The sequence below is a fragment of the Natator depressus genome, chromosome 7 (genome assembly GCF_965152275.1).
Source record: "Natator depressus isolate rNatDep1 chromosome 7, rNatDep2.hap1, whole genome shotgun sequence".
In the NCBI taxonomy this organism is placed as follows: domain Eukaryota; kingdom Metazoa; phylum Chordata; order Testudines; family Cheloniidae; genus Natator; species Natator depressus.
Window position 1 is genome coordinate 47,571,659 of NC_134240.1, and position 16,700 is coordinate 47,588,358.

General features: G+C 47.5%; 1 protein-coding gene across 5 annotated transcripts; it reads left to right on the top strand.

Annotated features, from left to right (window-relative positions):
* Positions 1-76: 76 nt before the first annotated feature.
* NPRL2 (NPR2 like, GATOR1 complex subunit) lies at positions 77-15,967 on the top strand. Of its 5 annotated transcripts, none has more exons than XM_074959861.1 (12): positions 77-219; positions 1,611-1,696; positions 2,023-2,114; positions 3,176-3,344; positions 5,695-5,803; positions 6,601-6,737; positions 9,139-9,236; positions 9,539-9,575; positions 10,332-10,425; positions 12,081-12,198; positions 13,718-13,860; positions 15,269-15,966. In XM_074959861.1, exons 1-12 carry the CDS (start codon positions 141-143, stop codon positions 15,334-15,336), a joined length of 1,230 nt encoding a protein of 409 aa, XP_074815962.1. In that variant the 5' UTR covers positions 77-140; the 3' UTR covers positions 15,337-15,966. The 5 variants fall into 5 exon arrangements, with proteins under 5 accessions (XP_074815962.1, XP_074815963.1, XP_074815966.1 ...); XM_074959862.1 differs by lacking the exon at positions 1,611-1,696 and adding an exon at positions 1,505-1,577 and having other exon boundaries at positions 88-219; positions 15,269-15,967; XM_074959865.1 differs by lacking the exon at positions 1,611-1,696 and adding an exon at positions 1,505-1,577 and having other exon boundaries at positions 142-162; positions 15,269-15,967.
* The last annotated feature ends 733 nt before the right edge of the window (positions 15,968-16,700 follow it).

The window sequence follows — 16,700 nt, forward strand, 5'->3', positions numbered from 1 at the left end:
CGTCCTCCTGTCACGGCGACTTCGCCTTCATGCTCCAGGAACATGTGACAAAAGGAGGGGCGTTCTAGTCCTATGCGGGCGAGCCTTCAGTGCGCATGCGTAGATCGGCCGGCGGGGAGTGACCCCTTGCTAGCGTGCGCATGCACCTGTCGAAAAGCTCGGGTAAGAGGGCTCCTGCGCTGGCTCAGGCGGAGGCTGTGTGCGCATGTGCGAAGTGGGGTAGGTGCTTGGTTTCGTGTCTGCGGCTGAGTTGCAAAGGCTGGAGCCCTGCGCCGGGGTATTGTAGGGTCGCCTGGGCGCGGCTGTTTGCCACCCCCCTTCTAGCGCACGTCACGTGGACAGTTCCCTTCCCCCTACGCCTAGAGCACGGGCACCCCTGCGCCACCCAGAGCTGAGAGCCCAGGGTGTGCGCTCAGCCTGGGCGGGAGCCAGGACTCCTGGGATCTGTCCTGGCTCTGGGAGGGGAGAGGGTCTGGAGGGGGTGGGAACCAGAACTCCTGGGTTCTATCCCCATCGTGGGGAAGGGAGTTCAGTCGCTAGCTCACAGGGCCGGGACTCCAGAGTCCCCTCCCCCAGCTTGCTGTATGCTCTTAAGCAGGCTTTATGTCTCTGTACAGTGGGGTGACGATATTCACCTAGCTGTACTAATGCGCTGACACCCTGGGATGATCAATGGTATAGAAGTTTTAGGTATTAGCAGTTGTAGCACTGAGCAAAGGAAGTGTGGCTAAGGGGGAGGGAAATATTCTGTGGATATTAATTTGCATTTGAACATTAACTTCAGTTTTACCTTTATGTTCATGGTCCATAAAACTTGCGAGTTTGCGCTTTGCAACATGAATCTTTGCAAAAAGCTCATATTAAACTTTAATACTCAACAAAAGCAAACTTTGTTTTTTTTTTAATATTTATGCCTAAAATTCACCCCATGCCCCTGCTCCTGCGCCTGAGGAAAAAAAGATTTAAATATTCTGACTAAGACTCCTTTCTCTTGCAGTTGCTAAACTTTCACTCTTGCTTTTTAGGATATCATAATTCTATTCCATTTTTGTGTACCTTTGCAGGTCACCTTTCAAGTTAATGTTTTAATCATGTAGAAGTCAGGGAATAATTTATATTTTGCATGTACAGTCAACTTCCAGTGGGCAGTAGGTGTGTTAAAGTGTTGCTTCACATAAGTAACTGCTGGACTGGAAGGAGAGGCAAAGGTCTGTTTTGATGTAAAGTGACTTTGTTAATGAGATAGGGCTCAGCCACTAGTATGGTGATTGCACTGGAATTCAGTGCATAAAGCCATGCTAGTGCTGTGTCAAAGGCTGGGATATTTTATACGCTACCTGTCCCTCTAATGCATGTGTATTATCACACATGGCATTAACTTCAGAGTTTGTATATATCACGTAGGCCAGATTTACAGCTGCTGTAACTCAGCTTTGGAACACATGAGTCTTGTGATTTGAAAATTTGCATTAATGTAAGGTTTGTATTATTTTTATTGCACTAGCGTTCTCCGTGGGAGTAGAAGGAAAAGACCAAGGGAAGAGAATCCAAAGAGAATCTACTCGATTGGTCTTTTGGTAAGCATCAGTTCTGTGTTGTATCTCTTGCAGCAATAACCATGGACAGCAGCAGCAGAATTGAGTGCATCTTCTTCAGTGAATTCCACCCAACGCTGGGGCCTAAAATAACCTACCAGGTCAGTGATGCCAGAGTATTTGGGGCAGGGGTCTATTGGGTATTCAATCAGGCAGTGAACTGAGGGAATTCAGTCTATCCTGTCTCCAGCACCCAGCCAATGGTGGCCCCATGAGTCAAGGGCCTGCAGCTGGGCCCTGTGTGTGTCTTCAGCTGAACTGTGACATTTTATACTGTGACATCTTGTGTCTCTCTACAAAAGTGACTTTTCACAGGTGCTCGCTCTCCTTGTCCTGCCTGTATCCTGTTGCTAGGGTTTCTTATGAGACTGTAGGGTTATGTCTCTTGGTTCTTCAGTGATACTTTATTGTTTCCTTGGCCATGCAGGTCCCAGAGGATTTCATATCCCGAGAACTCTTTGACACAGTCCAGGTGTACATCATCACCAAACCCGAGCTGCAGAACAAGCTCATCACAGTGTGAGTACCACCTAGAACTGCACCCACAGTCTTGAAGTAGAGCTCTGGCTCCCCAGACAGAACTGGACAAGGCTTTTCACCCTGCTCAGCCTAGAGGTGACTGACCGCTGTACCCATCTGATAGCTGACTGGTGGCCTGCGTGATATGACTTGTGGATCTTGGTCCAGTTTCCAGCAGACAAGTTTCCATGTCACAAAACCCACCACTACAGTTGGTGCTCCTTGGGACCCCTTTCTTCTGTCTCGGAGAGAGGCCAAGGATGGACTGGAGCATGGAGATTTTAATCTGTGCTTTCACCTCTAGTGATGGCACCTTCAGGTCAAGGGGGAGGCATGTGGGTTGAGAGAAGCTTTCTTTGCCACTGCTCGAGCAGTAGCTCCTCTGTGTATAAATAGACCTGGATAGGAGAGACTCCTTTCACCAGTCCTAGCTAAGAGATGAGGCCCACAGCTTGTTGCTTGGCAGGTCCCGCAGGAATCAAGCTGTTCAAGACAAGTGCTGTTGAAACCATGCCATCAGTGCTTATAGGGGAACAGGGACCTTCTGAAGAGGCAGAAGGCTAGATTGTTAAAGGAGAAAAATAAAGAACAGAGGCCCATTCTTGTGAGTTGCGGTTGTTAACTTTGGCCCCACTTCATTAAGTCACCTGAGCTGGTGGCCTGAACCTGTTTGTAGCCTGTATAATCATAGCAATGAACAATCACCATTTTTAATAATTTAATTACAGTCTGTGCACAAGATTTCAATGAATTTTAACTACATGGAAACTTTGAAGAATCTGCGTTTTTCTGTTAAGAGAATTCAGGACAAAGCCTGGCACAGATGCTAAATTTCTTAAATGACTCTCACTCGTAAACTGATGAACGCGTTTACTTGTAAATTCTCAGAAAGTTCATTCTGGGCTCGGAGTAAGGGCTGTAAGTTTGGGGAGGATCCGTTGTATTTTTCATACAAAGCAAAGGAGTGTCTATTTTAAAAGCAAAATCCTTCACTATGGAGTTTTGACCAGTGCTTCCAGAACAATCGCAGTTGACGGCTTGTGCCTGTTTTTCTTTGATAGGACTGCTATGGAGAAGAAGCTGATTGGCTGCCCAGTTTGTATCGAGCACAAAAAATACAGCCGGAATGCTCTGCTCTTCAATCTGGGCTTTGTTTGTGATGCTAGAGCCAAGACTTGTGCATTGGAACCCATTGTGAAGAAACTGGCTGGCTATCTCACCACCTTAGAGGTCAGATGTGGCAATGATGCACCCGTTCAATACCTAATGCGGATCCACAGGTTTGGTGCTATGTTCCCCCCACCCCTCCAGCTTTAGAACAATCTCTAGGAGAAACCCCTTTGATGTGCCAGACCTCCAAGAGGTCTTGTCCTACCTACACAGGGTAGGCCACGCGGTCTGATCGTCTATTTAGATTGAACCTTCCCAGTCCTTTGTTATTGAGCTGGGAGTCTCTGCTCAGCTTCCCTGCTGTGAGGTGGGGAAATCCATCTCCCTCAGGATCGTTGGTTGCTAGGTGTCAGTGTCCTGGTGACTAGGTTTTCCACTCGCATCTCAGATTTCCCATTGATATGGGGCTGGTGTCAGCCAGTCCTTTTCCAGTGACCCATTCGTGCTCAGACAGCTAGGCCACATTCATACCTGTGTCTCCCAGCCTGCCCTGAGAGCAAATAGTCCTTTTTCCCCACATTGGGTAACCATGCAAAACGTAGAGGAAACTAGAATCGGGGTAGCCGTGTTAGTCTGTATCCACAAAAACAACAAGGAGTCCGGTGGCACCTTAAAGACTAACAGATTTTTTTGGGCATAAGCTTTCGTGGGTAAAAAGCTACTTCTTCAGATGCATGGAGTGAAAATTACAGATGCAGGCGTTATATACTGACACATTATATACTGACTTATGAGGTAACTCCCTGCTCTTCATGTGTCAGTATATAATGCCTGCATCTGTAATTTTCACTCCATGCATCTGAAGAAGTAGTTTTTTACCCACGAAAGCTTATGCCCAAAAAAATCTGTTAGTCTTTAAGGTGCCACCGGACTCCTTGTTGTTTTTATAGGGGAAACTGAGGCACACATGGGCTCATAAAAGTATTACAGCAGATTCCCACTTTTTTTACGTGATTACATATAAAAACACGTTAAGAGAATGCTGTGGTTGTGCTGTTAAGTGTTTTTATCGTCAGGGTTGTGTGTCTGTAACCCCAACTCTTCCCCATTGTGTGTGCACGGGTGCACTTTAGGGTGTGTTTTCACTAGCAGCGTTAAAGTGCTGCCATGGCAGCACTTTAACGTGACTGTGTAGTTGCGGCACCAGCACTGGGAGAGAGCTCTCCCAGCACTGTAAAAATACCATCCCCACGAGGGGAGTAGCTGCCAGCGCTGGTGCGCTGTCTACACTAGCTTTACAGCGCTGTAACTTGCAGCGCTCGGGGGGGGGGTGTGTTTTTTTCACACCCCTGAGCGAGAAAGTTGTAGCGCTGTAAAGTGGCAGTGTAGGCAAGGCCTTACTGTTGTTCATAGATTCCAAGCCAGAATGGATTGCTCTAATCATCTAGTCTGATCTCCTGTATAACACAGGCCAGAGAACTTCCCACAATCATTCCTAGGGCAGAGCTTTTAGAAAAACAGACAACATTGATTTAAAAACAGGGAGAATCCACCGCCAGCCTTGGTAAACTGTTCCAATGGTTAATTAAAAAGCACGTAATGCCACGCCCATTCACTTGTTTGTTTGTTTGTTTGTTTGTTTGTTTAAACAAATTGAAATGTCAGGTAGTGTCTTTCTCACTATTTTCTCTGGTCCATTTCCTGGGAAACTGAGTTCTCATAATGGAGAAACTCCAGACGCTTTTTGTTAAAAATAAAACTATTTTAAGTCAGCCAGTTTTAGTGATTGGTAATAAATAATATGGGGATGGTTTGTTTCTATGAACTGTGAGTTCATTAATTTAAAATTTCCTTTTTAACAGTAAATGGTATAAACTATGCACTTTGAGAATCATGCACGTGACCATAATGACTGTATAGGGAAGCTTGTAGTTCAGGTGAGGATGTGTGTTGTTTAGGATCAAGGGACCCAATTGTGTTGTTTCTTCCTTAGCAACACTTTGAATAGAAGCTTACACTTTCAAGTAAGGTATTAACAGCCCATGGTAAACATCCCTGATCATTCCCTCAGATCTGCCAACAAAGCCATGGAAAACCAGAGTTGATACTCTTAATATTTCTCAAGTTAAAAACATCCTTTCAGGCCTCTGTGCTTGCTCACGGCCCTAAAAAATAATTCCTTAGATGAAATCCATTGAAGTCGATGGGAGTTTGAGACTTCACTGGAGCCAGGATTTCACCACTTGATCCTGTATAACACATCATGGTTTAAAGGGGAGATTTGTCATTAATTAGGTGACTGACAGGTTTCCAGGATCAGACTATAAGTAAGAAAAGAACAAAGGAAAAAATACCAGTGGGGTTTCCTTATCGTATTGCCTGCATAACAGCTCCATGGCAGGTTTATAGAGAGATGCGAGGTGGCTTGCTGCTATTGAGAGGCAATGACACTGACCCTGTTCTCTCCTAGCTGGAAAGTGGCTTCATCTCCAATGAAGAGAGTAAACAAAAGTTGGTGCCAATAATGACCATCCTCCTGGAGGAACTCAACGCCACTGGGAAATGTACCTTGCCAATAGGTAGGCTCGCTGGACATCCAACTGCAATGTAGTCTTTTTCTCTGTCCCTTCCCAGCCTCACAATGAGTCCCTTAGCATCACCCCACTAGGGGATCCTGTCTGAGGCAGAGGAGCTGGCTGATATAGTGTTTGTAGCTTGGGGGTGGAGGGTCTGACTTGCAGCTCCACCTGTACCCCACCCTTGTGCTGTTTTGTTTTGTGGTATTTGAAGTGTAGCTTGTGTGACCTTCATGGGGGAGGAGCACAGGGGAGAGAAGGGAGTTAGATGCGCTGGGGGAGTGCACTGCTCCCTTATTTCCTCTGCCATCCCTGGAGTGCTAATGGGCTGTGATTACAGCGGAATTGGCTACTGCTGGGAAGAAAAGGGCAGCATCTCTGTACTGACCAGATCAGGGGTTCTCAAACTGGGGGTCTGGACCCCTCAGGGGGTCACAAGGTTATTACATGGGAGGTCGCAAGCTGTCCACCTCCACCCCAAATCCCGCTTTGCATCCAGCATTTATAATGGTGTTAAATATATTAAAAAAGTGTTTTTAATTTATAAGGGGGGGTCACACTCAGAGGCTTGCTATGTGAAAGGGGTCACCAGTACAAGTTTGAGAACCGCTGGACCAGATTGCTGTAACAGAGTCTTGCACAGAGGATGGATGGGGAGGTTGGCATCTGAGGGTCAAATCTTGACCTGATGTCAGCAGCGGGTGCAGTTCCCATTGTTCATTGGGTGGTACTTGCACTGTTACACCAGGGCTGATTTTGGTTGGGAAAGTTGAGAGACACAGCAGGTGTTTGCTCCCTAGATGAATCAAACACCATTCACCTGAAAGTGATCGAGCAGCGGCCAGACCCTCCGATTGTGCAAGAGTACGATGTGCCTGTCTTCACCCTGGACAAGGATGATTTCTTCAATGCCCAATGGGATCTCACCACTCAGCAGGTCTGTCTGCTTCATCCGGGCAGGGCTAAGCATGGGGGGACATTCTAATGGGGTCATCTCCCATCCCAGCGACTCACTTAGCTGAATGGAGATGTGACAGGGCTGTTGCACTACCTGGTGCCCAGTGAACAAGGGGTTAACCACAGCTCAGCAACCCGTAGTCCTTTCCTGGGGCTATAAATCCCTTGCTTGGGAGACAAGAGGAAGGAGAGTGCTATTGGGTAGCAGCCCAGCCTTCCCAGGGTCCTAGGACTGGGGAGCTTGATCCCTTTTGTGGAGAAGACTTTGCTGATTGCAGTGGTATGCCTCTGCTGAACCATTCCCAGTGAACATGTGATAAATGGCAACGACTGTTGCTAACACTGTCCAAATCAAGCAAAGATGTCCTTTATGGGGAAGTGTCCATCCAGTGATTAGGGCTGGTTAACAAAGTGTTAAATAGCATGGAACTCTGCTCTCCAGTTGCAGACACTTCCAAACAGGGATGGAATACAGAGGTGCATGTGTTTATAGTGAGGTTGTCCTGTATTCTCATTCAGCACTTATCAGGGTTCCCTCCCCACTCTGAACTCTAGGGTACAGATGTGGGGATCTGCATGAAAGTCCCCCTAAGCTTATTTCTACCAGCTTAGGTTAAAAGTTTCCCCAAGGCACAAATTCTTCCTTGTCTTTGGAATGGTATCGCTGCCACCACCAAGTGAGTTTGACAAAGATTTAGGGAAAGGACCACTTGGAGTTCCTGTTTCCCCAAAATATCCCCCCAAGTCCCTTCCCCCGACTGTTCCTGGGGAGGTTTGAGAGTAAACAAGGGGAGCACAGACCAGCCCCTTGGGTTTTTAGGACACTAAAAACCCATCAGGTTCTTAAAAGCAGAACTTTATAATAAAGAAAAAGTAAAAACGCACCTCTGTAAAATCAGGATGGAGGTAATTTTACAGGGTAATCAGATTCAAAACACAGAGGATTCCCCTCTAGGCAAAACTTTAAAGTTACAAAAAAAAACAAAACAGGAATAAACCTTCCTCTTAGCCTAGGGGAAATTCACAAGCTAAAACAAAAGATAATCTAACACATTTCCTTGCTATTACTTACTATTTTTGTAATTTTAGATGTATCATTCAGTAGGAGTTGGATTACTTGCTTGGTCTCTCTTTGTCTCGGTAGAGAACAACAAAAGCCCAAACAAAAACCTCCCCCTCCCTGCCCCCCCATTTGAAAGTATCTTCTTTCCCCATTGGTCCTTCTGGTCAGGTGCCAACTAGGTTAATAGAAAGAAGAAAAGGAGTACTTGTGGCACCTTAGAGACTTTTTCTTTTTGCGAATACAGACTAACACGGCTGCTACTCTGAAACTAGGTTAATGGGGAGGGATAGCTCAGTGGTTTGAGCATTGGCCTGCTAAACCCAGGGTTGTGAGTTCAATCCTTGAGGGGGCCATTTAGGGATCTGGGGCAAAAATTGGGGATTGGTCCTGCTTTGAGCAGAGGTTGGACTAGATGACCTACTGAGGTCCCTTCCAACCCTGATATTATATGATTGATTAACCCTTTACAAGTAAAGGAGGGATGTTATGCTACCCTTAGCTGTATGTTTATGACAGCACGGTATCTAGTGTCTGTGTTAAATCTCTTCTGATGGTCTCATTGACCCTTTGTGCATGGACCACGTTTACTGGAAAATCTGGCCCAAGGTGGCCTGTGCCTTTTTTGTTCAGTTCTATAAAGATATAATTTGCTCTTCCCAGTAAATGTGATTTTAAAGTTGGATACAAGAGTTCTTGGATATTAGAAGTGCACGTGTCTGGTGCACAGAACCATATCACTGTCTCATGTTAAAAAAGCTACCTTAAGACAGAGATACCATTGAGAGTATGTATCAGTCACTTATGAGTAAAAAACATTGCAGGGATGTTGTGACTTTCCTCAAACCAAACATTATAAACACAGGAAACACAGAGCTAAGGTTAACTCAAGAGAAATCCAAACATATCAGTGTAACTAATGCACAGTTAAGGTACCTAAACAACCATAACTCTGCCCCATAGTGACCACATGCAATAACCATGCAATGATGATTGAGTCATTTAATTGTTTGTGGTCATAGATTTCTTTTTGCAGATTGATAATGTAAAGGAGTACTTGTGGCACTTTAGAGCCTAACAAATTTATTTGAGCATAAGCTTATGCTCAAATAAATTTGTTAGTCTCTGAGGTGCCACAAGTACTCCTTTTCTTTTTGCGGATACAGACTAACACGGCTGCTACTCTGAAACCTGTCATTATCAATCTGAAAACACAGTAGATTTCCCTCACACACACGCTCCCCTTGATGTCTCTATAGGGGGTTTCTCGTGCAGATCTTCCACTCTTTGGTCTGATCGCTCTCACGTGCTGCCTCCTTAGATCCTGCCATACATTGATGGATTTCGACACATCCAGAAAATCTCTGCTGAAGCTGACGTGGAGCTCAATTTGGTGCGAATTGCTATCCAGAACCTGCTGTAAGTGCAAAGACCTAGGGCATCGGGAAGGAGAAGGGTCCCTGACCAGAACACTCACACAGATCCATATACCCACCCTTCTCGCCCCCAGTTCTGACTTTAGCCTTGCATCCCGATCCCCTTGACACATGGGATTCTGAATTTAGAAGAAATTCCCTGCAGAGTTCCCTGTAGAGGGAGCACTACAGAAAACCCAGCCTGCAGCTAGTGGAGAGTAATAAAACCTGTGCATTCACTAGGGAAGAGGCTGGTGTTTGAATCTATAATCGGTGATTTCTAATGTTTCATTGTGTGTCTTGCAGATACTATGGGGTGGTGACTCTGGTCTCCATACTTCAGGTGGGTATGGCTAGGAGCAAAAGATTCCAGCCCATTATTAGCCTGGCACGTGTGACCTTTCACCTCTGGAGATCTGGTCTCTCTTGGAAGGAGTCTGCTGGCCCCATGTTAGGCACAGCACAAAACTACCTCGCTAGTGGACAGACAGCCCCTTCTTGGGAGAAGACCTAGGACAAGACCAGTATGGGAGTGCTAGGCTGGTACTAAGAACTGCAATAGGGTTGTAAAGCTTTAGTACTGACCTGCAGCTCTGCTGTTGTCCTTGGCAGTATGACTGGAGCTGGGCCATCTGGATACATGGGACCTGCTATGTTTTTCCCTATATTCTTTTAATAGCACCTGGTTTCTGGTACTGTTGTGGAGAGAGCTGCATACAGGACGCATCTGCTCTAACACGCACATGGGTATAAGCAGAACTGTAGGCCTGGCGCAGCAGTGGCTGTAGAATTCGGTCGAGCAGAATTACTGGCTGACGATGCCAGATTTAGAAAGGGGAAGAATCTTGTGCTTCTGACATGCAGTTGCACCCTATGCTCTGTAGAGGGTAATTCTTCCAGGACAGCACAGTGCTTTGGTTCACATGCCAGTTACGCTGCTCTGTGGTGGTGTGCTGCAGGTGCTTCTCCTTGGCTGGCTCCACCAAATTGTTTGTCTTGGAGTCTCTAGTGTTGTTTGGCTTAAATCCTAGGCCCAGAGCTAAAACTCTGCAGCCTCTGGTTAATAGGAATTTCATCTCTCTCTCTCTTTCCTTACCAGTACTCAAATGTATACTGTACCACACCTAAAGTCCAGGATCTGGTGGATGATAAATGCCTCCAAGAAGAATGTCTCTCTTATGTCACCAAGCAAGGTATAGCAGGCCTGAACTGAGCTAGATATGATAAGATTGTGCTGGCCCAGGATATGCCGTCATGGCCTTCTGATTCCTCCAGAGATTTGCTAGGGACTGGGAAACCAACAGTTCAGCACTGGCTCTTTCTCCCTTGAGTTTGCTCATGGCAAAAGGCTGGTAGCGGGGCCTTCAAGTTTGTGTACTAGGTCCTGTGTTAATGTGTTAATGATCTGACAAAGGGGTTGAGTATTGACGCAGCAAAAGTTGTAGATGCCACAAAGTTATTTGGGTTAGTCAAGATCGGGGTGGCTGGGAAGAACTTCAGAGAGACCTAACCAAGCGAGGTGAGTGGGCATCACAATGGTAAATGAAACTGAGCGTTGATAAATGCAGAGTAATGCACAGTGGAAGGGAAAACGTTAACTACTTCCATGCCTGCCAGGGTTCTAAGTCAACTGTATCAGTTCAAGGAAGGGACCTGGACATCATTGTAGACAGATCAATGGAGACTTCTGCTCAGTGGGCAGCTGCAGTTAAAAAAGCAAACCAGATGGTTGGAGGCATAAGGAATAGGGTGGAGAATAATAGACTATTCTAAAGTCTTTATATAAATCAGTGGTAAAGCCTCATTTGAAGTGGTGTATATAGTTCTGGCCACCCCAGCTCCAAAAGGATATTGCAGAATCAGAGGGGTTCAGAGAAGAGTGAGAATAGAAAATCTGGGGTCATCACCTTAGAAAGGAGATGACGAAGAGCGACGCGATAGAAGTCTATAGAATAACAAATGGCCTAGAGAAGGGAGGTGAGGAGTTTCTATTCTCCCCTGTGTCCTAACACAAGAACAAGAGGACATCAAATAAAATTAAAAGGTAGCAAATTCAGAAAAGAAATACATTTTCCCACTGTGTGTAATTATATGGTGGAATTCACTGCCACGGGATGTTGTGGAGGCCAAGAATTTAACAGAATTTAAAAAGGGATTGAATAATTATATGGACGGCAAGAATAGTCAGTTACCATAATTAACTATGATAACACGGTTAGAAGGGATATTAAACCCTGTGCTTCAGGTGTTAAGACAACTTTAACTATTAGAGACCAGGATGATATTTAATCTGCCCCTCACATGATCCCAGATCAACTACTGCAGAGTTTTTACATCTCTCTCTGACTCAGCTGGTGCTGTCAGAGACAGGTGGTTGGGCTGAATGGACCTTGGCTCTGATCCAGTCTGCCCATTCCTATGAGTTTGGTAAGAGCGAAGCCGCGTTGGGAGCACTTCTCCAGGCGAGGATGATGTGTCCCATTGCAGGACTTGGTCCGGATACTCACACTTTAGGTGACATCATCCTTCAGCTGAGATACTAAACTGGGGTCTTGTAAAGTCCCACGTGTCCGGGTAGAATGTCACAATCTCAGAGTCTAGGATAAGCTGCGTGTCCTGACCAACGTTCCCCCCTTCAGATGGGTGCAATATTCCAGCTGCATGACCTACGGAGCACACAAAGGTGGCTCCATATTTCTGTGTTGACACTGTTCCACCACCATTTAACTTGGGGATGGTAGTGAGACCCTCCCGCAGGGATTGGGCAGGCCCTGTTAATCTCCAGGACATTCTCCTCCTTAGCTCTATCCCCCGTTTTGTCACTTCAGGGTGTGTCTCTTCCCCACAGGTCATAAGCGAGCCAGTCTGAGAGACGTCTTCCAGCTCTACTGCGGGCTGAGCCCCGGCACGACGGTGCGAGACCTCATCTGCCGCTACACTCTGCAGCTCCAGAGAGTGGATGAAAGGTCTGAGGCTGTATCCCCTTTCCGAAGGAAGCTCTGAGGATGAGGCCATGACACCGCTGTGTGCCAGTGAAAGCGCAGATGAATGCCAATGGCTCAGTGATGTGGGAAGCCCATGGCTAGTTAGCAGAGCTGGCTTAGAGTGTACTCCTCAGTATCATTTACCCAACTTTACAGGTGGGGAAACTGAGGCACATCAGCAAAGTGACTTACCCAGGCTCTCACAGTGAAGCTGCAGCAGAGGCAGGAGCGGAGCCCAGGTCTCCTGACTGTTTCATGCTCTAGCGCCTTCCTTTTTCAGAATTGTACTGAGATTATAGTTCACCCCATGACCCAGCAGTTAGAGCTGCTGGGCCAGCAGAAAGTGAAGTCCTCCCCATTGGTGTGGGCTGGTTTTGTTCAATATCTTCATAAATGATCTGGAGGATGGTGTGGATTGCACCCTCAGCAAGTTTGCAGATGACACTAAACTGGGAGGAGAGGTAGATACGCTGGAGGGTAGGGATAGGATACAGAGGGACCTAGACAAATTAGAGGATTGGGCCAAAAGAAATCTGATGAGGTTCAATAAGGACAAGTGCAGAGTCCTGCACTTAGGACGGAAGAATCCCATGCACCGCTACAGACTAGGGACCGAATGGCTAGGCAGCAGTTCTGCAGAAAAGGACCTAGGGGTTACAGTGGACGAGAAGCTGGATATGAGTCAACAGAGTACCCTTGCTGCCAAGAAGGCTAACAGCATTTTGGGGTGTATATGTAGGGGCATTGCCAGCAGATTGAGGGATGTGATCATTCCCCTCTATTTGACATCAGGGAGGCCTCATCTGGAGTACTGTGTCCAGTTTTGGGCCCCACACTACAAGAAGGACGTGGAAAAATTGGAAAGCGTCCAGCGGAGGGCAACAAAAATGATTAGGGGACTGGAACACATGACTTATGAGGAGAGGCTGAGGGAACTGGGATTGTTTAGTCTGTGGAAGAGAAGAATGAGGGGGGATTTGATAGCTGCTTTCAACTACCTGAAAGGGGGTTCCAAAGGGGATGGATCTAGACTGTTCTCAGTGGTAGCTGATGACAGAACAAGGAGTAATGGTCTCAAGTTGCAGTGGGGGAGGTTTAGGTTGGATATTAGGAAAAACTTTTTCACTAGGAGGGTGGTGAAACACTGGAATGTGTTACCTAGGGAGGTGGTGGAATCTCCTTCCTTTTGAGGTTTTTAAGGTCAGGCTTGACAAAGCCCTGGCTGGGATGATTTAGTTGGGGATTGGTCCTGCTTTGAGCAGGGGGTTGGACTAGATGGTCTCCTGAGGTCCCTTCCAACCCTGATATTCTCTGTAACCTCCAAACATGCTGGTAGGTCACCTGCTCAGCATTCTGACTTGGCTCGAGGAGGTGGGAGGAGAGGCTGGGTTGGAGCTGAGCCCCACTGGCATTTGAGACCATGTGGCAGGTGAACACACCCTTCCAACTCTAGGTTTCCTGGGATGGCAGCCCTTCTGAGAGCAATTCCTTCTTCTCTCAGGAAGCTTGTCCAGTTTGGTTTGATGAAGGGCCTCATCAGACGACTCCAGAAGTATCCTGTGAAGATAGTGCGGGATGAGAAAAGTCACCCAGCCCGGCTGTACACAGGCTGCCACAGCTATGATGAGATTTGCTGTAAAACAGGTACAGGAACCCAGCTTTGTGTGTGAGTGAGGGAGAAGAGACCAAGCATGGCTCAGCAGTGGATGGGGGGTGTTAATTCAAGGTCCATAACATTTGGTACTCTGTGATTTGCACTGCAGTAGCACCTATGAGCTGTAGTCGTATTCGGCTCTGTACTGCTGTGGGAGGGATTTTGTTCTTGCAATTTGGATGAGTTGCAGCAATATGCAGGAGTTGCAAGGCACCAGACAAACCCACTTGATCAAATGAAATAACTTGCAGACGTTGCCCAACTTCACCTTGTAACAAACCTAGCTGAGAGCCATTTTCCGTCCGTGCAGGGCCCTAACAGTGGGAACTCGGGGCCCCAGAAGAGGTTCCGTCTCAGGAGACCCTTTCAGCAGAACCCATTTGATTTTTTTTTTTCCTGGCCCTTTCTTGAAGCCTGTTTAGACAGCAAAATATTGGAGTGTTCACAGTAGGGTCCCTGCAGGTCATGGAAGCTTAAAGTCTAGAACAGATGCGGAACAAACAGTTCAGCCGTGTGCTAGAGAGAGGTGCAGAAGGAATCTCGTGGCGATTGCTGAAAGGCTTAATGGAAAGGTGTGTTTTGGAGAGGGAGCTGGCTGTAGGAGGGGATTTGAGAGCTGAGCGCCTCAGAAGGGTATCGGATTAACTTTTTGTCCTCTGGAGATTTGGATTTAAAATTGGTACGCCCCACACCTGGCACGAACTTAGTGGTCTCAATTAGATCCCCACTGAAGGAATAGCTGTCCATATCTCAACCGCTGGACTGTTTGGGGCACTGGAGTGTCTGCTCAGGAACAGCCTAAGAGAAGGGTTGGCATAGGGAAGTTAAAGGTGAGGGGGAGCGATGCATGAGCCATTGAGATCACTGGCTGTACCAGCGAGGGAGGATGTTCTCTGGAAAGGGCTAAAACTGAAATGGGCGTCAGAGTTGAGGAGTTTTGTGGGCAAGATTGCAATAGGTGGGGGTGTCAGAGATGAGGATTGAGAGAGGTTGGCAAAGCAGAAAGGGGAAAGCTGGCACAGGGCCAGTCTACACTGAGTCTTCCTTTTGTCAGACATGGCCATCAGCACTGAAATGGTAATTGCCGAGATACCACGGTTTGATCCTGGGTATCTGGCTGGTCTAGGTCTCTGTTTTAGAGCTACTTTTCCAGTGAGCAAGCTGGGAGACACAAAATCCAGAATCTGTGCATTCACTGTTGGCCATTCTTCAGCTCAAACCAAGACCCAATGGCTGGAGCATGAGAGTTGAGGACTCAACGCAACATAATCAGGCATTCTAGTCTTGACTTGTCACCCCTCTACCTGCCTTTCCCCCCCATCAGCAATAACAGGGACTTTGGTTGGCAGGGTGGACTCACGTTAGTGCCAGAGATGTTGTTCTCTACTTCTTCCTCAGGCATGAGCTACCGAGAGCTGGATGAGAGACTGGAGAATGATCCCAACATCATTGTTTGCTGGAAGTGAATTTCTCTTGGGGAAGTACCAGCAGCACCGCAGAGAAAAGAACACTGGAAAAGGATGGCTGAGCTGTCCACATCTCGGAGATGGATCTGAGACCCCCGACTGTGGCTCTTTCAAGTGACTTGGCTCCTCTAGTGGAGAGTGTGTTGCGTATGTCAGACTAACGCTGCTTGGAGAAAGAGATTGAACTCGGGTCAGATGTCTTTGCATTCCTCCACGATGGCAAAGCATAGGTCCCACGTCTCAGTGCAAAGCAAACAGTGCGTGCTGGCCAGTTGCTTTTTGCCATGTGCTGTTGAAATGATTGGTTCCACGGTGTCTGTGCTGGCCTTCTTGCTGCCAGTCTAGGTCACGTAGAAACACTGTCATCGCTCTATTGGGGATTGTTGGAGGGTGTCCACTTGCTGCACATAGAATCTACATGTGGAACACCTGAGTCATGTTATTAAAAGGGAAGGGGGCTGGTTTCCTTTCTACTCTCAGAAGCACTGATAATTTTGCCCCATCTATTTCTTCTCCAGCCTCCCAGGATTTGCAGCTGGGAATGAAACACCTATTCTTTCTGTTCTGTGGATCTAGCAGCAGAGGGTGCTGTAGGAGTGGAGTAGCCAGGTTAGGTAAAGGGAGGCTGGGGGCTGAGTGAGTGAATCATAATAAAACTGTTCAAATTGCCTTTTGAAGTTTTGGTGAATTTCCAGCTTCGTGGAGGATGGAAACTGGGGGTGGGAGCTGGTGTTCTAATGGGACTAAAAGGTCATCGCTTAGAACTAGTCTGGCTTTGGTTATGGGGCGGTGTGTAGGAGGGGAGATGGTTAACCCTCCATTGTAGAATGCAAAGCTTCCCAACCTGTGGGTTGGGCCCCAAAACTGGGTCACGAGAATGCTTCAAAGGGTGGCATGGCAACTCCTGTCCCATGTTGCGGGCTGGGCTTGTCTCCTTGCTCCAGGCACTGCAACCTCTGGAGCCACTCAGGTTTGGCCCAGCCGTCATGATAACAGGAGCCCGGGGAGGCCAAATTTGAGTGAATGGCACCACAACCCCACTCCACAACTCCACTCTCACAAATCTGGTCCAGTCAGGGGGCAGGGCCAAACCTGAGCAGCGCTGCAACCCCAGAGGTTGCAGCACCTGGAGCAGAGTCAGGCCCAGGCAGCCCCACAGCACAGGAGCTGCAGGAGCCGCCACTGTGAGGTGAGTGCTGAGCAGGACGCAACCCCCCAAGGGGGCAGAAGCTGACCGAAACTACCCGAGGACAGGGCTGTAACTGGGGTGGGGTGAGTGGGGGCAGCTGCCCAGGCCAAAAAGCCGCAGGGGTGGCTCAGGCTGGCGACGCCAAGGGACTCGGGGAGGGAACGCCACCTCCACC

What these genes read in the sequence shown, in the direction of transcription:
- NPRL2 (XM_074959861.1), top strand. Translation starts at nt 141, where the DNA reads ATGCACCTGTCGAAAAGCTCGGGTAAGAGGGCTCCTGCGCTGGCTCAG. An exon ending in GGGATCTCACCACTCAGCAG is followed by an intron (nt 6,738 to 9,138) that starts GTCTGTCTGCTT and finishes CTGCCTCCTTAG; the next exon opens with ATCCTGCCATACATTGATGG. An exon ending in TGAGATTTGCTGTAAAACAG is followed by an intron (nt 13,861 to 15,268) that starts GTACAGGAACCC and finishes CTTCTTCCTCAG; the next exon opens with GCATGAGCTACCGAGAGCTG.